Source organism: Pongo pygmaeus, chromosome 18 (assembly GCF_028885625.2).
Source record: "Pongo pygmaeus isolate AG05252 chromosome 18, NHGRI_mPonPyg2-v2.0_pri, whole genome shotgun sequence".
NCBI classification, from domain to species: Eukaryota; Metazoa; Chordata; class Mammalia; order Primates; family Hominidae; genus Pongo; species Pongo pygmaeus.
The window spans coordinates 58,425,475-58,449,272 of NC_072391.2; the positions used below are offsets into that span (position 1 = coordinate 58,425,475).

General features: G+C 36.8%; 1 protein-coding gene across 1 annotated transcript in view; it reads left to right on the forward strand.

Moving 5' to 3' along the window:
* LOC129015170 (uncharacterized) overlaps positions 1–7,937 on the forward strand; it is a 125,268-nt gene extending 117,331 nt beyond the window's left edge. The window contains exon 4 of the mRNA XM_054452760.2: positions 4,974–7,937. Coding sequence (XP_054308735.1) covers positions 4,974–5,096 — 123 coding nt within the window. The 3' untranslated portion in view covers positions 5,097–7,937. The remainder of the gene's footprint in view (positions 1–4,973) is intronic.
* The last annotated feature ends 15,861 nt before the right edge of the window (positions 7,938–23,798 follow it).

Consider the following 23,798-nt stretch of genomic DNA (forward strand, 5'->3'; position numbering starts at 1 on the left):
GTGGTGTTCCTCCCCAAATCTCATACTCCAGTGTAATCATGAGAAAAGCATCAGGAAATTCTCAGTGGAGGAGGCGTCTACAAAATACCTAAGGAGTATTACTCAAAACTGTCAAGGTCATGAAAAACAAGGAAAGTTTGAAAAACCGTAGCACTCAAACAAGCCTGTGATGATACGGCAACTAAATGCACCATACTATTTTCAGGCATTATTAATAGGATAAACTGGCTGTGGAGTATATCAAGCTCTCTGCACTGTTTTCACAATGTCACCATAAATCCAAACCGGCTTAAAATTTAAAAATGTATTTCCAAAATATTCTAATAATCCTACATTTGCAGACATGTTCACATATTATCTGTTTAATTCTTATAAGTCTCAAATGCTGTCCTCAAATTAAGTCCCTTAATTTCTCCACTGCTCCTTCACTCCTGCTCTCCTTTCCTCCTTCATTTAGGACTAGAATTCACATTTCCAGAACAGTCTCTGGCCAATTAGAGTTTGACATTGGAGAAATCACATAGTATCTAATTTTTACTAAAAAAAACAATTTGCTTTAGTTGACATGAAAATTTCTATACATTGTTGTTAGGAATGCCATTTAATATGACTAGATAAAGCTAGCTATAAACAGAGAACTAGATAATCCAGGCCAGATTAGTTGATTTCTTTAGTCTCATAAATTTCTCTCTAATAAAGTTGATTTTTGTACTTTTTCAGTGAGAATGAATTATTTACTTTTAAATGGGCTTCAGATACTAGCTCTTTCAATAAGATGTAAGATAAAGTAATTATGCACGTAGAGGAAAAGGACTAAATGAGAATTCATATCAATTAAATACCTCAGATTTGTCAAGGGACATCTGAGGGCAGTAGTCATTATTATTTAATCCATAATCACACTGTACTTTGTGCTTTTCTGGGGGAGATGTACCAGAGTTTATTCAAAGTAGACACAGGCTCATTTGAGCCACTTGGGCGGATGGTAGCGCTATTCCTCTGTGAAGGCTTGGTGGGAAAAGGACCTTGCAGAGGCATTTAAGGCTGTTGTAAAAGTGGTCGTTGCTTCCCCATGAGCATTCTCTCTCTCTGCCTCTCTCTTCTGATTAAAATGTGCTCTTTCCTCAAAGGAATCCATCATAGAAATTATCTGTGCACATAAATTATCTGTGAACAGTTGTTCACCCTAATGCAAGGTATAACTACTGCATGAGAAATGGCTTTAGAAGCCCAAATGGAAGAAAGAATGTAACCAAGGAAAGGAAAGCAAAGTTTAGCTGCTCAATCATTGAGAATTCTTTCTTATGCAGTCTTACGTTTCCTGGCAGAAAACTGAAGCCAGAATCCATGTGGGTTATTTCACAATGCTGTTCGGATGTCTGTTGTAAAGAAGGATATGAAAGTTCCTAGGAAAACAATAGATGCAACACAAAGGGGCCATACTATTTTTGTTACCCCAGTCATCAGTAACTGAATAAATAAGCTGGAAATATTAAAATAATACAAACTATTTATGAATAAGATGTAAGTTACTTATGCAGATTGTTTTCATTGATGAGAATTAATAAAGTCAACTGTAACTTAGCATTATTTTCTAATATAAGCTATATTTGTAAATGTATTATAATGTTAGTAAATTTAAGGGAATGCATTCAGGTTACATAATTAGTTTTGGAGTTGGTGAAGTCATTTAAAGCTAAATGTAATATCATTGAATAGCACAAGAAAAAAAACAACCATCAGGCACAATAAAATTTTTAAGATTTTACCATCCTAAGGAAAATTCCTTTTAAAAAGGATCACAGAAAATTTAACTTTTTAGTTTTTCTGATTAAACAACATTATGCATATGCACTTGTTGTTTATGAAGCACATATACTACTACTGAAAATGCTGCTTGAATTTAGGAAACTGATGAAAATTAAGCTCATAAAAATTTAATGCCATGAAACCCAAGTATGGAATATACAGTTAGGGGGTAGCTTTTCAGAGAAACCACACTAAGGCTTGAAAAAAGAAATTACATTAGATTTTACTCACTAATTTTGAATATGAACAGTTTCCTTTGAGCAAACATGTAGCTTTTCCACGTTCAGAGCTGCAGTGAAATAATTCTGTTCTTAAAATATTGGGACAGGCTTAAGGTCACCAGGAAGGATGAGGTGAAAGATCTTGAGAGAATTGAGATAACTAAGCAGTTTCCTCCACGGCAGTGCCATTGTGTAACCTCATTTGAATGTTCAATGTAGAGTCATGCAGAACCTGTAGAAAACTGACAGGATTTGGGAAATAGAGTCTTTTGTGATGAAGTCAGCCTGGACAGTTTACTTTTGTAAAAGTGCTTTTATTTTTTTCATACAAAATGTAAAATGCATGAGAAACAAAATTTTGCTATGCTTACTATTTTTCTAGTAAAATATGAATGGATAACTTGGTAACTCTACAACCAAGAGGGGCACAGAGAGTTATGCAAAACATTATTTAGGTAATTATGTAGTACTGTTATATAGCTGTTCCATTCTATTGTATATTGGTTTGAAAAGTTAAAATTACCAGATAAATGATAAAATGACAATAATAATTTAAGAAATACCATGAGATTTTGAAGAAGAAGATATTGTGCTAAGAAAAGAAGAAAAAAAGAAATATCCTATAAAGACAAAATATGTCCTTTGTCACATACAAAGACAATTTTAATAATTAGAACAGTTTAAATACGTTCCTTTCCTGTGAAAGTGAAAGAGATGTAACTTATTCAGTTTATACTATGGGCATGACACTAAGCTAAACAGATAATACACATGAGTTCATAAAATATTCACAAGAGCACTTATATAAAAATATTAATATTCCCATTTCTAAGGTTAGGGAAGTATTTGAAAAGGTTCTTTCATGTCCCAAAAGTTGCACCCAAAGTAAATGGAAGAAATAGCATTTTAAATATATATTTTTTCCAATGCAGTCTCTTTGAACAGGTATATTCAACTTTACTAGGTCAATCAAGACAATGTGTGATCACGGACTAAGAAAAAAACTATTCTTCCTCTAGACAGAAAGTAAGATTTGTTGACATTCCAAGTTCCCTTAATATTGATTCTATTTGATTCTATGGCCATGGCATTTAATAAATGGATTTTAATACAAAATAGAACCTACTCTAGTGCTATTTCAAATTGCTTCCTTTCCAAAATGTGCTCTCCAGAGACTCTGACCTTTCAGAGAGCTGGTCAACCTCTTAGATTTATATTCACAAGATGTAGCACAATACCAAGCACACAGTAGGTGCCCAAGACATACATTTTAGAAAGTCTCAATTAAGAAAAAAAAAAGTATAAAATAGCACTGGCTTGAAAAGGCAACTCAGAACATCTTGCTGTTTTTTCTTTGTTTACGCTTCTCTTCCTCATTTTGTTCACCCAAATTTTTCTCATTTACAGTTCAGAACTTTTTCTGGTTATCCCTTATTTGGTAAAGAATTCCCTGAGCGATCCTAGCTTTCTGTACTACTTTTGTATAACTTGCACACAGTACAATTATCGCATGTGCCACACTGTATTTTAGATGTGAAGAGGATTACCCTGATGTTGAGAGCCTGGGCTCTGATGTCAGACATGCTTGCATTTGGATCCAGGCCATTGTTTCTTAGCTCTGTGACCTTGGGTAAATTGCTTTACTACTTTGAGCCTTGGTTTCCTCATCCTTCATTATTTTCTTATATGATTACTTAAATGACTAAACAGTCTAGAATCTTCTGATAAGCAACTGGAAGTATTGGGAGCATCAGTGACAGTAAGTTTAGTATCTTAACCCCAAGCCAAATCTGAATTAGGAACCTATGATACAGGCTGTCCAACAGACTGTTCTATCAAGATTGACACGTTCTACAGCTATTTTGCTCAGTTCAGTAAACACTAGCTACTTGTGGCTAGTGTACACTTTTAAATGTGACTAAGAAGACTGAGGAAGTGAATGTTTAATTTTATTTAATTAATGTATCTTCAAATAGCTCACATGGCTACTGGCTTTGCTGGATAGCACATCTTTAGAGTACAGGAAATATATATGTTATATTATATTTAGAGTATAGGAAATATATACTTATATATAATATAAATTAATAGAATATTAATAGAATAATATGATATAAATTAACAGAATATTAATTATATAACAATATAATATTTTTATGTAATATAATATATATTTCCTGTACTCTAAAGGTATGCTATTCATGCAATACATACAGTGCATTTTATTTCTAGTGCCCAGTACCATATTAATTGGTAGCAAAATGATCCTCTAGAATCTTCTGTGGACTGTGGAGAGAAACAATATGTGTGATGATAAAAACGTGTCATTGTTTACAACAAAACAGATTTCCATTATTTTTGTAAGAAGTCTCCTTAGTGGCCACAATCTTCACTGAGTTTAAACCACAATCAACATTAGCACCTTTCCTCACTGCCTGTTTGCTCTAAGTATCCTTCTTTAAAAAACCTTTGCTGGCACACAAGCACATTTTATAAACTACACTGGCATACCATTATAATCTTAGGAAGTGGAAGACCCAGTATGGTTAGATTCCCAAGAGGAAAGAGTATGAAATACTTGTAATTTAGCTGGACTTGAATTAGAATTCAACTCAGGCACCATTTAGCTGAGTGGTCTTGGACAAATTACTTACTTAATGTCTCTGAAACTCAGTTTGTTCACCCATAACTTAGACACCAATGCATTACCTACTATGAAGTATACTAGTGAGCATTAAATTATCTACATCTTCTAGTTGGAAGAACACAGCACAGAAGACAACTCATAGATGATGTCTTTCCTCTGAGTTTCATTATTTCAATCATACAGCCCTCACTTAATAAAGGAACAAAATATTTATGTTTTATCATTCTTGTCTCTAATTGGCATCACCACTCCAATTCTCCCCATAACCAAGTGGTTTCCTCTCTCTCTCTCCATAGACACTTATTATATCTTCCTTGATGCAATACCCAATACGAAATTTCATGTTCTCCTCTGCCGTGTCCCTTGACTTTGGACTTCCATGTTTATTATTTTCCCCTCAAAATGATTCTCACAGGTAAGAAGTTTTTGCTATTTAAGTGAACTTCTATGATTACCTTTTCCCCACTGCCAATTCTCTTTCCTTTGATATGTCTTTGTTTCTTTTCTGAGACGTGTTAACTCCTCCATATGGACAGAGGGAGGCAGAGAAGTAAGAGGACTAACATCATTAAAGGGTATATTATAGTTAAAATGGTGTATGTAATCTGTAAAACGCCAATTACGCTTCTCAACGACTGAACTCCCATTCAGAGCACAGGGAGCTGCAGCTTAAAGAAGTGGTGAAGTCATGCTGCCAAGGTACCACCGTCAGTGAGAAGCACAGCTGCGATTTGAACCTCATCTGCTACTCCAGAGCCCATGGTGTTTTCCACTTAGACACGCTGCCTTTTGCCCTAAATCTCTCTGTAGCGGAGCCACCGGTCAAGTTCCCATTCAGAGCGATGCAGCTGCAGCAGTCAAGGGAAAGGGAAGGAAGAAAAGCCAAGCAGCTCAGCATGAAGGACGATAATAACCTGACTTAGATTTAAATAATGATAACCTCTCAGGGACAGGTTCCTAGGCAGGAGAGTGATTATGCAAATGAACCCTGTGTGTATTTCTGAAAGTAACATTTTGAATGGAAACCAAACACATTCACTGACTTCAGTGTTGATGACTATTTTAAGCTGGCTTCGCAAAAAAAGCATTCCATTGTGCCTGCTTTTCTGCCCTGTTTCAAAAACATACAGCCAAGGGGAAAGGGCAAGTGAGCTAGCATTTAATGAGTCCTCTAATGTGCCAAACACTGCCTTAGGCACTTTACAGATCCTATTTTATTCAAGCCTAACAAACGGCGTGAGCAGTAGGTTTTGCTAGCCTCATTTTTTTTTTTTTTTTTAAAGAAAATCAAGACAAAAGAAAATCATAAGGGCAACTGTTGAGTGCCTAGTAGGTATCAATTTTATGGTAACAATATTTAACATTTATGACAAGGTAATATAAATCAACATCATCTTAATACCCCAACTAAGTGAAAGATAGTTGAAGCAAGAAAAATTATATAATCCCTTAGAAATATAGACACAAAATTTTCTTTAAGGTATCAAACCAAATCTATTGATTATTGATTTAAACATCCTAATATATTATGATTAAGTAGTGTTTATTCCAAAAAATATACATGATTTAATTCAGTTAGAATACTAGTGTGATTCACCATACTGACCTATTGATGGGAAATGTAATCAATAGATTTAGAAATAATATTTGATTAATTAAAGATGTGGTTATGATTTTAGGAATAGAAAAGCATATCTTTAACCCGATAAATCTATAGAATAAATTCTTGTCGAATGATTAGAAATATTTTCTTTAATATTTGTAACAAATAAAAGATGCCACTTCACTGCTTCTATACAATGCTCTACTGGAAGTCGTAGGCATCAATTTAAAATAAGACAAAGGAACATAATTTAAGAACTGGAAAGAACAAATAAAACTTAACTACACACACACACACACACACACACACACACAAACGCAGAGGTTTCTATAGCCCATTTGGTTCTCTTTGCCTTAAAAATTATTTATCATTTGATGAGACTTTTAAAAAGAAATAATTTACTATATTTATACTACTATAAAGAGGTAGTTGTAGCAATCTGGTCCTAAATTATTGATCTCTATAGTAGTATAGAGGTAGTTGTAGCAAACCGATCCTAAATTATTGACCTAGATCAGAAACATTGCTGTATTATTGAGCTAGTTCAGAAAGATTGCTGGATACATCAACATAAAACAATCATTTGAATCATTTATTTAGTAACAAAAATATAATTTTAAAAGATATTGTTTAAAGTGTCAGCAAAAGAAATAATGAATGTAGGGAATCAACCTACAAGAGACAGTTGGATATTTTGTACAATATTATAACTCTTTTAATAAAAGTCATAAAGAACACAAAATATATGAAAAAATATACCGTGTCTATGGATGGGAAGACTTTGTGTCATATATGCAGTGATACTCCCCAAACTATTCTAGACACTTGATTGTAATGCCAATCAGTACTTTAAAACAGGTCTTTATGTAGAAATTGACAGATGGTTTCAGATGACAAACAATAGTGTAAACTAAAAATAAATTTCTAAGACCCTCAACCAACTGAATGGACCCCTCTTCTTTGGCCAAAGGCATCCTAAAATAAATATGAAACACTAGTTCAGGAATGGATGCTCAGACATACCTCATTAAACCCTACTCCTTTTGGAAATGAGGCACAGCTGACCAGCATTTACATTGAAAAAGAGACCTCAAAACTGATAGAACAGACTCTTTAAATCTGATAAGAAACATGAACAATCTAGTCTCTCTGAAGCCTGCTACCTGGAGACTTTATCTGTATAATGAGAACCTTGGTCTCCACAACTCATTATCTTAACCCAGACACTCCCTTCTATTGATTCCAATCTTTCGATAAACTCTTTTGACCAATTACCAATCAGAGATTCTTTGAATTCACATAGAATCTGGAGGCCCCTGACAACCCCCACTCTGAATTGTCCCACCTTTCTGGACTGAAACCAATGTAAATCTTACATGTATTGATTGATATCTTATGTCTCTCTAAAATATATAAAACCAACCTGTTAGCCTGACCACCTTGGGCACATGTTCTCAAGATTTCCTGGAGCTATGTCACAGACAATGGTGACACATGTTTGGCTAAGAATATATCTATTCAAACATTTTAGAGTTTGACCTATTTCATTGACAATAGCCAAGACACTTTAAAAGAATAAAAGGAAACATTACTTAACAGGTATCAAGAATTTCTATAAGCTAGGGTATCAGAATATAGGGATTTTGTCACAATAGTTAAAAAAAAAAAAGGAACAGACACAGATCCAAGTACATTTGTAGTTTCATTAAAAGTCTAAAACTAAGTTTGGGGATGACTTATGGGACATCTCTGTACTGAGGACCTCTGGATCTCAACTTAAATTCCTGCCAGTAGAAGCACGTTTCATGGTCCTGATATAGGAGTTAAGAAGAAATTATTTAGGCAGCTAGTGAGGTTTTCCTTTTAATGAAAAGCAGCCCCCAAATAATTTTCTTTTCTAATAAAAAGCAGCCTGTAAAATCAAGCTGCAGACATAGATGAGCAAGCTGGAAGCTTGCACAGGTGAATGCCGGCAGCTGTGCCAACTGGAAAAGGCTACCTGGGGGCTAGACATGTCCAACATGGCGGCTCCATCTTCCCTTCCCCTTTCCTTGTCAACCATGGGTACAGTAAGGAACAGGCAACATGTGCCAGCCAAGTAGAGACTCCATTTGCATAATAAAAGATTAGGGTGAAGTGGCCTGCTTCCTTACGTGCTATGTAAACGTCACACCTGGTCCAACCAGTCTTTGGGCCCTATGTAAATCAGATACTGCCTCCTCAAGCCTATCTATAAAACCCTGTGTGCTCTGCTATGGTCCTGAAGTCCCACTCCAGAGCCCCTCTCTCTCAGAGGGGAGAGAGCTGTTCTCCTTTCTCTTTTTTTGCTGATTAAACCTCTGCTCCTAAACCCACTTCTTCTGTCTGCGTCCTTTATTTCCTTGGTGTGAGATGACAAACCTTAGGTATTTACCCCAGACAAAAACACCTCTTCAGTCCCAATGACATCAAATTGACACTAGCTTATTCCTCATCCTGTGAATAAGATTCCTCATTAATCCTGCCCACTTTGGTCTCTGAAAAGAGGGAGGCTCCTATTTCAGCATAGAGTCAACGTTCGGCGGGTTCTGGGTTCTTGTCCCATGATCATGAGAAATCAGGAGAGTGAGCAAGGCAGAGAAGAATTTTATTGAGCGACAGAAAAGCTCTTGAAAACAGTAAATTATCCTAGACTCCTGTTAATTTTTCCAAAGACAACTGAAATCTTTAACAACTGAAATAATTTTTTTTTCCGAAGAGGTCTACTTTTTTCTACTTTTTTTTAGGGGTTAAATATTTCATAAAGCCCATGAGTTGAGAAATACATACATATACAACATATCCTTGTGATGGTCTCAATTCCTTGAATATCATCCCCTTTCCGAGACCTGGATTTCTCCTTGCTAGTTTGATATGGTATAATCATAAATATTTGGAAACTCTTAGTGAAGGAAAATAGCCTGAACTGCTGTTAGCTGATTAGCCTCATAGTACTTCAATCACATCCAGGCCTTAAAAGGGCATTAGAAGACAAGGTCTTCATTCTTTTACCTTTCAAACTCATAATAATAAATTGACATATATTCTGCTAATTTTACTCTCTTTTTTTTTCTAATGAAAGAAAGCCAGGCCTCCTATTTCTTTTATTTGTCTTTGTTTTAATAATGTGTATACTGTCATAAAACTTCCCAATGCTAGTTGAAGCATTCTCCATGCTTTCTAAGACTAAAGCAAATGTCTATACTTGAATAGAACCTAATTTCTATACTTGAATAGAAACAATTTATTTTTCTAAAAGTGATGGTTACAAAAGAATTGACCTTTTGGAGAGTGATCTTATATTTAGAAGGGATAATTTTATAAGCCTCCTTAAGATGAGACCTCCAAAGCATGTGTGTGTGTCACCAAAATAATATCATTAGTTTCTTGAGACAGTGGAAGGATTTTGTTGTTGCACCAGAAATCTAAGATAGAGCACAAACATCAAACTTAGAGAAAACATCATCTTCTGTCATCCATGTAACTATTTCCTGATACAGTCTTCTAGTGTTCTGTCAGCCTGCCCGTAGTTTCAGAAAAATTACTAAAAGTATGACATGCTTAGCAAGAGTGTGTTTGAAAATAAATAAAATAATATTAATAAGATGACACTTTACACCAAATTTATAGTGGGAAATACTGAGGTTAAATCCAGGAGGAACCAGGTTTTACAGGAAGTTGTATTTAATTAAATCTCTATTGGTAGAAGTGAAGATTCCGTGTACATGTTTGCCATGTAACGTAGCCAACTTGTTTAAAAATTTGAAAATTTTTAGAAAAAAAACCATATAATTATATGCATTATTGATTCTACTCTTCTAAAATAATTCTCTGTCACCATGTTGTTAAATTTCTTCCTTTTTCTTTCCTCTATATAAGTCTGTTTCTCACTGTAATCATAGTACCTATATAAATGTATATCATCTTCCCTCAGTTAATGGTGTATTGCTTTTTCATAGTCTGTGAAATAATAATCTTCCTCTTATTATTTCAATGGGTGCATAGAATTCCATTGAGTGACTCTACTATAGTTTATTAATCGAAAAGAATGAATTTGGGAAATACTTGTCTTCAATTTTTTTGCATCTGTTATTTTAAGCAATTCAAACTGAATATCTCTGTAAACTACTATCATACTCATAATTATTTCTTTCAAATGGAATTTGTGTCCACGTGTGTAAAATTAGAACAATGTGCATATTTAAGGCCAATAATATATCTTTAGATTATAAAAATTATCAAATAAGCATGTGCTATTTTCTTATTAAAAATAACTGAATTAGTTTGAACCAAGTAGTTCAGTTGTCTGAACCAAAATGGTTAATAGTTATGTCCTTAAATTCTAGGAATGTTAGTTAGCTTATAGGGTAATCATTATTTCACCTAAAGACCTTAGTCATAAAAGTGTCAAAATGAGGACAGCATAGGACCTCAATTCTCATGGCCGACGTGAAAATAGATATATAGAAAAATAGAGAAAAAAAAATGAAGCATGAAGTAGAATATATAGTGCACTGTGTTTCTCTCTCTATCTATATGTAAAATACATGCACATGTATTATGTGCATAGAGCCATTATTAGCAGAGATTAAAAAAGAGTGTACTTTTGGATATCAAGATATTTACAATATGATATTTACAATGAATTAACAACATGATTCTAATTATAGAGTTCCTAGAATTTCAATCGCAATAGCTATGACATGATAGCTAATGAAAAGCTTACTTTTTTTTTTTTTTTTGAGGCGGAGTCTTGCTCTGTTGCCCAGGCTGGAGTGCAGTGGTGCGATCTCGGCTCACTGCAAGCCCCACCTCCCAGGTTCACGCCATTCTCCTGCCTCAGCCTCCCGAGTAGCTGGGACTACAGGCGCCTGCCACCATGCCCAGCTAAGGAAAACTTACTTTTTGTTAGATCCTCTGCTAAGGGCATTATACACATTATCTCAAAGAACTGTAGAGGAGGAAAAAAACATTTTCCCCTACCCACCTTAAGTTTATTGGCTGAAGCCCTGTAAATGAGACTGACAAAAGATAGATTAACAAGAGAAAAACAAGCAGAAATTCATGAATGCAGGCATCATACACACATAGAAGCACTCGGTGATGAGTACAACTCACAGGCATGGCTCAAGCTTGGGCCCATAGAGCATCTTCACCAAAGAGCAATAATTTTGTAGAGAAGTGACAAGAAGAAATGACATAGGATTCTTTTGGTGCCACTTTGCCAGCTGGAAATCTCCACCGCTGGCAGTGCCTCTGCCTGTGCTTCACTCCCGCCCATGGGGCTTGCTCTGCCCACTGGGCCTGACAGGCTGTGCTCTGCTCATGCTATGGCCTGGATTCTGCACCCACTGTGGCTCTGTGCTCAGCCTGCAGCTGGTCCTGCAGCCTGCCGTGACCGGCTTCTGCCTTGGGTGTCAGCATCTGGACAAGGGGAATGTGGCCGTACCTGAGAACTTGGAGATGCCAACAAGTGTGGAGCCCCAAGGGGTGTTCTAGCTTTTCTTGGGGAGTCTCAAGGTCTGAGCCCCCAGGAAGTGTTACAGCTGTCGTTTGTTCCTGCCACCTGCACTTCAGCAAATGGGGGTGTGTAACAACTCGTTTGGTCCTGTGCTGGCAGCTCAGCAAATCGGGGTGTGTGGCGCCCAGTGGTTTTTTTCAGTCCTGTAGCTCAGCAAGCAGGAGCACACATTACAGCTCTTTTAGCAGCAGTCACTGTTTGGCAGGTTCTGGGTTCTCGTCCCACGATCAAGAGAAATCAGGAGAGTGAGCAAGACAGAGAAGAATTGTATTGAGCCACAGAAAAGCTCTCAACAATGAGAGGGGGTCCAAAGTGGGTAGCCCTCTGAGAGGGGGTCCGAAAGCAGGTAGCCATCTGTGAGGCTGAGTCCGGGGGGTTTTATAGGCTCAGAATGGGGGAGTGCATGCTGATTGGTCCACGAGTAGGCCTTGAAAAAACACCGTTCGATTGGCTAAAAAACATCGAGAAAGTTCTCACTCCAATAGTGAACTCCACCCGGAATTGGCCACTGGTTTTCAGGCTTCAGGCTGCCTTTCGCTTGAAGGTTGGGTTTTACCGAGCACCCATTTCTGTCTGCCTAGGAATTTGTCTGTCTCCTGCAATTATCAAAAGAAAAAATGCTGAGCTTCAGGGAGCAGTAAATTGTGAAAAGGCAAATGTTTGAGCAAACTAATGGTAGATAAGAACTGGTTAGTTATGTTGGCTTTTGGAGACTCTTTTGGTGCCATCCTGTCACTTGTGACAAGGTTGTTATTCCCTTCCTGTTATGGGAAGTAGGGGTCACCTTCACAAAGGGAAGAAATGTTCTGCTTTCAGGCAAATGGGTGGAGAGCAGAGAGCTCATCCTGTGTCTGCTTTTTCTCAATTGCCTTCACCTTAAAATAATCCTTATGCCACAGTGATGCATTTTGACGTCACGTACTCCGAATGTCCTCAGAATAGTTGCAAAAATTTTTGAGATAATTAAACTTATCATTTTATAGATGAGATATTAATCTCAAAATTATCTACCAAAGGTAAATAAACTGGTTAGTGGCACTGACTGGATTCAAAACTTGGGATATCTGAATCTAGACAACTCTTAACCACTTTTCTGAATGCCTAGGGGGTGTTTGCAGCTGCTTTGAGGGGATTCAGGTAATTAAAATATTTGTGTTTGCAGCTGCTTTGAGGGGATTTAGGTAATTAAAATATTTCACCTTTCCATCAGAAATTAAATATTCACTTCAATTTGGTCACACAAATTAACAAGCACATTAAATGTGTTTGCTCTGGGCTTGAATAATATCATCTCTGTGCAAAACAGTGATAAATTATACTAATCAGAGCTCACTGTCAAGTATACCTTGCTTTTGTTAATAAAACTATAGAGCACTTATCTCTTAAAAGATGAAGTCAGTGGTCCCCAACTTTGTATCATCAAGGACACTTAAGCCTAATCACTGTATTTGTGGTGTATTTTTTCTTCCAGAGAACATAAGTTACTTTCCTTATCCAGTTAATGCAGATATTTCAGAGTGTAAGAATAAGACATGAAGCTGTTCTTTCTGAAACAGAATTTGACTCAGAATCCCAAGCTCACACGGACTAAAGGTTCCAGTGCTTTCCCTTTGAATTCAAGTTGCTTCTGGGCATTTTTCTACCCTTTGGCATTTCTCTCTCCAGCTTAATTGGATATCACATTTTAACACCCTCAGGTCTGTCTTAACACCACTGTTTTCTAATTATCTCATATTCCCTGAGATTCCAGCTTCCAGTTGTATTGGTTCAGATGCTTTCAGATTGATCCCTATGTTGTACCATCTGCAAATTTGATTGCTACACAGTTTATTCAAATCTATCATTTGAATAAAGATCATTAATAAAAGAAGAGAAGAAAACAAACAGGCCTATACTGGTCCTGCCTCCCACTTCCACACCCCCAACTCCCAGCCAGTTCCCTTCAGGCCCAGACACAGTCATTTATCACCAGCCCATGTTTGTGTCCCAGGAGCCTACCTTGCCGTGTGGACAGGGCTGACATCCAAGTGTTCCTCTATTTGTCTTATGTAAGATCATAGGAAGAGCCATATTGGGCACTTCAGTTAATCCAGGAATAACAATCCCTCACAGTTTTATGGTACTTAAACTCAACTGTCATTTTACTTCACATGTGGGTTCTAAATATTCCACACACTACAATAGGCACCAAACTGTAAGTTTTCTGAGGCTAGAAACTGTGGATATTTGTGAAGCTGAGGTGAATTTCCAGTGACCAGTCTAGGGCCTGAAGCATAGATTTATTTAACATCTAGTTTTTTATTAGGTTGGTGCAAAAGTAATTGTGGTCTTTGCCATAATTACTTTTGCACCAACCTCATACATTCATGCTACAAAAAAGGTCCATGTCCTTCAATGGTTAAACTCTAGTGGTAAAATTGACCTTTGTAAGCTAAATATTTTATGACAACAAATATTGCTTAATAAGCAATTAATTTTATAACTATCAGAAAGTAAAGCATTCCTTGATTTTCCCATCTGTAAAATGGGTGAAAGTTGCTTGTTCACAATCATTCAATAGTACACATGTGCATATTTAAACACATGCATATCTTTGAAGTAGCCGAAAAGTCACCTCTTCCCTAAAGCCTTCCTGAACTCACTCTCCTCTAATAGCTTTGGCAGTTTTTTGGTCCATTCTCATAATATCTTGTGTATATTTCCATTTTCACTCATAGAAAATGCACAGTACGCACACAAAGTACAGTGTAATGTTTCTTCAGCCAGCTTGTGAATGTGAGCACAGAGTCAGCATGTTATTTGTTGGTATAATCTCCCTCCATGCCTGACACACCACATGATTTATTTGTGTTATCCTCCAGATAAATCAGTTAAGTTATTTAGCACTAGGATGAGAGCCAAACTTTAATCTGTAAGTTCAGGGCTGTCTCTACCATGTCATAATTGTCATCTTATTTCCATTTTATTAGACTATAGCCCATGTTTAGTTATATTCTTCCATGTTTCTTGGATCCACTTCTATTTCATCATTATATGGTTAGAAATTGAATTGTGAAGCATGTTTATTGTTAACTATATTATAAATTTATTCTGAGATTAATTAATACATATTTGCTAAGCACTGTGTACTTCTGATGCTTTGATGCTACTCAATTAAAGAAACTTTTGTTTCTTTAATCAAAAATGCTCTCTCATTTTTGAAAGCATTCATGTTTATTAAGTCCATGTCATGGGTTCTATCCTAGAAATATCCAGTGCTTCCTAAAAATATCCAGTGTTCCTCAGTCTTGTAGTCTGTCCCCAGGTTGTAGGAGATCAGTCAGGGTGGTGGGAAAAGTTATAAGAAAAAGTTATAGGGAAAGATGCAAACCTTCTTAGAAGACCGGGAGGTTTTGCAAATGCTTCAGTAAAGAATTATGGTTGCAGGCAGCCAAATTCTCCTATCTGGAGGCTGAGAGCAAAGGGCAGATAACAAGGGCATGTAAAGGAGATTGTCTAGATGAATTTGTTTACTCCTGTCTCCAGAAATCAACCTTTGATCGTTTGCATGCAGGGCTGCTCTCTACTCGGGGTCGACACTGTTTATTACACACAAATTGTGTTTGCTCCAAGCCTTTGTCATTAAATCTGTACTAAATAAATGCGAGTGGGGCCAGCTTATGGGGGCAGCACTCTCATCTGTGGTGCTGAGCCGTGAGGTCCCCTACCTGCCCTGTCAGGCAAAATACTTGTGTCAGCATACTTCTTTCATCCGTCATTCAGCCAGAGTCTGTAAGACAGACTCAGCACTAGGTCACATTTTGAAAGAGAAAACAGAGCTAAAAATCAGTAGGCTTTCCATATTTGTTTTTAAATTATTGACAATAAACAATATTATGTGACATACGTCACATACAAATATTATTATGTGACATATTAGAACATGAGATACTTTCAAAAAATGATTTAGGATTTAATGACTGCCACATCAAGTAGAGATAATTTTTATCCACCACAGGTATATTCTATTATGGAGTGATTACATTACTCAATACAGGACATTTTTTCCGCAGTCATTAGTTGTCTGAATTTCAATAGTTTGCTTTATAGGTTAGCTCAGTTGATTAGACCCTCATGCTAAGGAATCCATGATTATTACACATTAAACTCAAAGTTAGATGACTGTATACCTGGTTAGAGAGATCATACTACGTATTCTCTAATCCACAATCCTTGAGATCCTGCATTTTAAAATACTTTCCAAATGGTTCTGATAGTCAGTATATCTGACACACGCCTAATCAACACTAATGTCCTTTAAGTGTAAATGAGAGTCTTGAGACTAAAAGGGCCAGGGTGGTTCCTTCAGGGACATACTCTGAGACTCAGAGCTGAAAACAGATCAGTAGTTCTTGATTCTGAAGCACACGGAAAACAAAGAAAAACAAAAGAGTCAAAAGTTCAAAGGTGATTCTAATTATCAGTGAGGATTGAGACTCAATGAATAAGATCTAAATCTGATTCCCATTCTAGTGCTCTCTGCACAAGTAATATATCTCTTTTATTTTCAACTCCTTGTTTTTGGAATTTTTGGTCACCAAATTCCACAGATAAAACTAAAATAGATAACAGATCTATATGTTTAACAGATCCAGAAGACAGGATTCCTCCCATGGTTGTTTGTGAGATGTTATTGATAAGACACAAATTGAAAATCAAGTAACATTGATAGAAACAGTAAGAAAGTCACTTTTATTTTTTCAAATTTTTTTCTGATATGTCAAAGATAAAGTCAGATAAAGTCCACTTGAAGTTAATGTGGTATTATTTTATTTACCAGTATCTTTTTGTATGAAAGAGACTGAGGAGGCATTGGCAGAGGGTCAAGTATGTGTGAGTTTGTGTGTCTTGTATTGTATTTATTTTCATAGTTCCCTTTACTTATAGAAAGTAACATGATAATAGGTAAAATTTTCTTTTAAAATTAGCTTTCAGCAGTCTACTTTGGGAAATATATTTTAATGTCATTTATATTAAATATTAAATTTTTAAAATAGTGTCAGGCTTATGAGCATTCAGGAAATCATTGCAGGAATAATAATGACTGTTACCAAACATGCTTGTCCATGCAATCAAAGCCTTTGATACTTCATTCAAGAACTCTCTTGTCTGTTACATCAAGAATGATGTCAAATATTCTTAAAGGGAATCTTCTGTTCCAGTAATTTTTGTGATAATCCTACCATATGTTACTATTTTGGAAAACTTGATAGAGAGATGAAAATATCAAACTAGGCATATGTTTTTATGAAAGTTTCAGAAAAGTATGTTTATTTTGACTTATGTCTAAATTAGATTCCTAACAGCTGAATGAAATGTAAATTAGTTGTTTTTGTTGCAGAAGATAGACATTCCATAAAACATGGTATCAATCATCTTAGAAATGCTTTATTTTGGTCTGTGAAGTGATGGCCGGCATGATCACTCTTACAGCTGGTAAGAATGAACACCAATAAGTGTTCAGACACTCAAGACATACATGGAAGTAGTCAGGTCATGCATGTCCTTTCAGTCTTCAGGGTTTTTGTACCTACCACTCTCTCTGAACAGAAATCTTTCTCGTCTTCCTTTCTCCTTTTTTCCTAACCTGCATTTCTGAAAAGCTCTTCAGGTAATTTTGATCATCAGGCAGGTGGGAGTGACTGATCTAGTTCAAACTTCTTCATCTATAAAAAATAAATTAGCACCCACACAAAGCCTCCCTGATGCCACTATGTCAGATCTCTAGAGCACCCTGCATTCTTTTACTTTCATAGGATTGACAAAAATCACAACAAATCACAAAGTGGCATATGCTGAGAACCTATTAAAGTGTTTAAGATTACTTTTTTCACTTAAGTTCCTTGAGCACAAGACCATGTCTGTCTCAAGCATCCCTTTAACCCATTGCTTTCCTAGAACCGGGTGTGGTACATGGCAGATACACAATATATCAGCGGTCCCCATCCTTTCTGGAAGCAAGGACTGGCTTTGTGGAAGACATTTTTTTCCACGGATGTAGTGAGGGGGTGGGTAGTTTCAGGATAAAACCGTTACAACTCAGATAATCAGGCAGGCATTAGATTTCCATAAGGAGCACACAATCTGGATGCCTTGCCTGCACAGTTCACATTGGAGTTTGTGCTCCTATGAGAATCTAATGCTACCTCTTATCTGACAGGCGGCAGAGCTTAGACTGCAATGCCACTCACCTCCTGCTGTGCCTGCCCAGTTCCTAACAGGCCACGAACCACTCCTGGTCTGCCTCCTGGGGTTTGGGGACCCCTGCAATATGTGTCTTCTTAATAAATCTGCAAAAGCCTTTCTAATTCTATAGGGACCATGACCATAAACACACAATATTATATTGGAAAGTGCTTTGGACTGTCCAGAGTGTTAGATGAATGTAAGGGAGGGGTGAAACTTTAACATAATTGCCAATATCATTTTCTTCTCACTGATTTACTCAGGAATGTGGGTTTACCTGACTTATGGGTTTCCTGCACTGGAAGACTTAAAGCACTACTTCTGAACAATATAGAAAATGGACTAGATATATAAGTACCAAGGACTTAGCATAGAATACAGGCTATTATCTAAAATTGTGAGCTAATCCAGAAGGTGCAGCATGTTAGTGCCTGAGGGAGTAGAAAAAGAGACAGCATAGGTTTTTATGATGGAATGGTTGCTAGATTTAGCAGATGAAAATTCAGGGCAACTAGTTGAATTTGAATTTCAGATAAATCACACACACACACACACACACACACACACAAACATATACATGTACACTTGGCCGTCCATATCTGTGAGGTTAACATCCATGAATTCAACCAACTGTGGATGGAAAATATTTGGGGACAAAAATGGATGATTGTGTCTGTACTGACATGTACAGACTTTTTTTTTTCTTGTCATTATATCCTACATAATATAGTAGAACAGCTATTTGCATAGCATTTACATTGTATTAGATATTGTAAGTAATCTAGAGACACTTTAAAGAAGACAGGAGGATGTACATAGGTTGTATGCAAATACTATACTATTTTATGTAAGGGACTTGAATATCTGAACATTTTAGTATTCATGAAAAGGGGATGTGTTCTGGAACCAATTCCCTTGATGTTGAGGAATGACTGTATATAGTATATGTGTATCCTATATTTTTAAAAGCTCTATTCTTTTTATAGCTAAAATTTACATTTAACCAGTATTAAAAATGAAACTTAGGCATATCTTAAGAAGTGTAGTTGAGCACTCAGCAATCCATGAATCCGGCAGCACCAGACTGCAAGTGGTTGGGTGGTTGAACTCCACTGGGGAGTGCAAGGAAATAACTTTTATAAGGTGTTCATAGAAACAGGAAAAAATATTTGATTGGTTAAAGTGGGAAGTCCTTAGTTAGAGTTTAGTAGGCAGTTTTTCATTGGTGACGTCTCTAGTTAGGAGTTAGTTCATGGTTTTTGGATAGGTTCCACTTAGTTTTGTTGTTTTGTTTTGTTTTTCGCTAGGATATGAACATTCACTGTGAGTTGAGTTTCCGTTTGCTTGATTAGAAACTCAAGTTGCTGGAGCCCTCTCAGCCTAATGGCCTCCCAATTAATTATTTTAACACTAGGCATCCTACTTTTCATCAGGTACACCTGTACCATAGGGTAACAATAACACAACAATAACAGTAAGATACTGTCTAGAGCATGATTTCACTCAGGAAGTTTTGGCCAAACCTTAGAGGCAGGAATCCTCTTTGCTGGAGACTAAAAACTGGAAAGAAGGAGAAGAGAGTGTTGAAAGAAGGGTCTTAAAATGGAGAGGTTAGTGAAGAAGATATCTTAGTACTTTGTTTATCCTATTGGTGAAAGTTCTAGCTGAGTTACAAATATTGGCAGGAGTAGCTTCCATAGAAGTCTCTGGTGTTTACAAAATAGCTGAGGGGAAGTAAGGAACATTCAGTGTTTCAGTTGCCTTGTAGTTTGTCTAGACACTAGGTCACTTGCTCCTGGGATTTGTGGGGATGAGTTGAGATGAGTTTCACTGAGTTAATATGATCCTAGGGTGAAGCGGTTGGCCTGTTGAAGGGTAGAGAGGTGTTTAGAAAACAGCTTGAATTTAACAAAGCCAGAACAAATATCTTATTGGTCCTTGACCTGAGCTTAGGTTAATTTTTGTAAAAAATAACTAGATTACAATCCATGCTGTGGATCATTTAGCTCAGATTTTAGAATTAATCATAGGGAACAAACTGAAAGATTGATAGACATAGTGGAAAACATAAATGAGCAATCAGGGTCAGGAACTTTGGCTAAGACATATGCTGCATGCAAATTTAATATAATAGGTATAGCAAACATTTTGATGTTTACCCTATGCCCAAACTGTTTCCAGAGCTTAAGTTCTATTTTCGTGGCAATCCTTTTGCAGAAGGTGTTATTGTTTTCTCCATTTTATTGATCAGCAAATTGAGATTTAAATAGGTTAAATAATTTACTGAGATTCCCTGGCCAGTAAATGACTGAGTCAGGATTTAAACCAGGTACTGGCACCACAGCTTCCGAGGGATAAACTATCATTTTATTTTTTCTTGAGTCATACTATCTGATATGGTTTGGCTGTGTCCCCAGCCAAATTTCAACTTGAATTGTATCTCCCAGAATTCCTGCATGTTGTGGGAGGGACCCAGGGGGAGGTAATTGAATCATGGGGGCTGGTCTTCCTCATGCTATTCTCATGATGGTAATTAAGTCACATGAGATCTGATGGGATCAGATAGTAAATTACTAGGGGTTTCCGGTTTTGCTTCTTCCTCATTTTCTCTTGCTGCTGCCATGTAAGAAGTGCCCTTTGCCTCCCACCATGATTCTGAGGCCTCCCCAGTCATGTGGAACTGTAAGTCCCGTTAAACCTCTTCTTCTTCCCAGTCTCTGGTATGTCTTTGTAAGCAGCATGAAAAAGGACTAATACACTACCCTGTAAAACTTTATTTAATTTTAACCTTTGATTGCAACATGGGCAAAATAACACCCTTCACATTTCTCTCAATGCTACCTGAGAAATAAAAATAGTCCAAGAAGAGTGATAAATGGCAATCAACACTCTATCCAAATGTAGGGAGATGCAGAGATCACTAGGAATTATAGAACAGTGGCAACCCCTTCCTCATCTGAAAAAGAGCAGTTTCTACTCTTCTCCAGGAAATTATAGCCATGTATAAGTGAGGGCCAAATGGTGACAGAAACTGATATTTCAAGGGATTAAAGAAATTCAGATTAGTATGTAAAATCTCTTACTGAATCTCGACAAGAAGGCAACTGATTTCTGTTTTTGTTTTGTTTTGATTTTAATAGCATGAAGCCAGCAAGGTATAACATGCAACTCAGATCGTGTATGAGTTGGCTTTGGTCCAAAAAGGACAGTATGAGACCTCAACACTCTGTTGTGCTAAGCAGACCTGGATTGCTTTTTTCTCAACTTGCATAGAAATTCTGGAGTGACTCTACACCTCTTTTAGAGATGCTCTCCTAGGATGTGGGTGGTACAGGGCCCGCCTGGAAGCGGAAGAACTAATCAGACTACAGTGTCACATTTATCTCCATTCCCCGATGTGGCTGATGGTGGTACTTTCATTTACAATTAAATATTGTTGTTTAATCAAAATCAATGAGGCCAAGTTGAATAGGCTCTTTGGCCAATATTCTTTTAATGCAAAGTTAGTAAAGGACTTAACTAAGCAAAGAGGTCATCCAAAAGAGTCTATTATGAATACCAAGTATTCTGTGGAACTACTTTCTAAAACTGTGATGAAATTTCTACTTAAAATTACATTGTTTAATTTTCTCTTTTCCTTATAGATACAAAAGTGCAGCCATTCTGTGATCCCTTTGAAAGAACTGTCTGTGCAAAAAATGAGACTTAGGCATTAGCCCAGTTATTTCTATCATGGACTATCACCAATTCTAATGTACTTTACGTGGAAGATAAATATCAATTGGTTTTCAGGGAGGGAGAAAAAGTTCAGTTGAGGCTGATGTATCCTTTGAGGGGAAAAGACAACAAAAAAGTCATATAACAGTGTAACAATTTTTTTTTTTTTTTGATACGGAGTCTTGCTCTGTAGCCCAGGCTGGAGTGCCATGGCACCATCTCGGCTCACTGAAACCTCCACCTCCCGGGTTCAAGCAATTCTCCTGTCTTAGCCTCCCAAGTAGCTGAGATTACAGGTGCACACTGCCACACCTGGCTAATTTTTTGTACTTTAGTAGAGACAGGGTTTCACCATGTTGCCCAGGCTAATCTCGAACTCCTGAGCTCAAGCAGTCCACCCGCATTGGCCTCCCAAAGTGCTAGGATTATAGGCATGAGCCACCATGCCCAGCCAACAAACAATTTTTTTAGAAGTATTGCTCATTTTATTTAGTACTCTTGATTCTTTTTTTTTTTTTTTTTTTTTGACAGAGTCTCGCTCTGTTGCCCAGGCTGGAGTGCAGTGATGCTATTTTGGCTCACTGCAACCTCAGCCTCGTGGGTTCAAGTGATTCTCCTGCTTCAGCCTCCCGAGTAGCTGGGACTACATGCACGTGCCACTGCACCTGGCTAACTTTTTTATTTTTAGTAGAGACAGAGTCTCATCATGTTGACCAGGCTGGTCTTGAACTCCTGACCTAGTGATCCGCCCGCCTCGGCCTCCCAAAGTGCTGGGATTACAGGTATTAGCCACCATGCCTGGCCACTCTTGATTCTTGAGTAATTCAATTAAGTAAAATAATTTCTGGTTTGAAGTGAAAAAAAAAAATTAAAGCTCAGAGAGATTAAGTAACTCGCCTAATATTATACAGCAAGCTAGTAGGAAAACTAAAATGCAAAGCCCTCTTTCTCTCACTGTGTTCCCGCTTCCTCCCTGAACCGCATCACTAAACACATCAATCTTAACCTTAAAGAGGGCTGCAAGACACAAGGATTCACAAATACAGAATTGAGTAAAGAACTGATTTAGAATCAGAAAACTTGTCACAACAAAATATAAATTTTAAAAAATGACAAAACATACAAACGTCACAAAATACAAGAAGAAAGAAAAACACGTAATCTTTGTATAAAATGACTAGTACACCTATAGATACAACATTTTTTTTCATAAAAATTTTACTGTCTGTCTCTTTTAATGACAATTATTTTTGTGGGATATTTTTTATTAGAGAGCATAAAACAATTAAATCAGTCTCTCCTCTAAAATAGTTTAAAAATTAAATTAATTTAAAAATTAAAGCTATTAAAAAATTGTCGCTAACTTAGAACAGCCATTGTTGGTAATATCATGCAGATATTTGATATTGTTGAATTTGGGGAAAACCCTATCAAGTTCCTTTTACATAAGTTTAAATGCTCAGAGCATTTTGAATTTTTCCTATACAATAACTGGTTTTAAATACTCTGAATTGAATATGGCTGGTACATATGGAAATCTGCAGGTTATGTGATTAGCCTACTTCTGATACCAGTGAACTTCCTTTTGACTAGATATTGATTAAGAACTGAATTCTTTGATTTTCACTGAGCATTGCTGTTGATTGGGAAATGTTTCACAGGCTAGATTCTGCATCCGAATCATTCAGCATTGCTTTTCCTTCACTATATAACTCTGTCTCCTGGCACTGTTCAGCAGGACATGTTCATATAGTAATTGGACCTCTACACTTGCACCGTCCTACCACAACCCTTACTGAGTTGACATGGCGGAGAGAAAGATAATTCCCAGAAGCCACTCTCACACCAGGGCAGCCAGCGTTAATCAAAGCTGATACAGAAGTAACTGAAAACTCCTTAATTATAAACTATTAAAACAAAATTGAATGCATTCCCAATTCAACTTCCCCTCAACCAGAATCTCATGTCAAATGCTAGCTCCCTAAAAACACCATCCAAAAAACTTGGTGGTTTTTATTTTTTATTTATTTATTTATT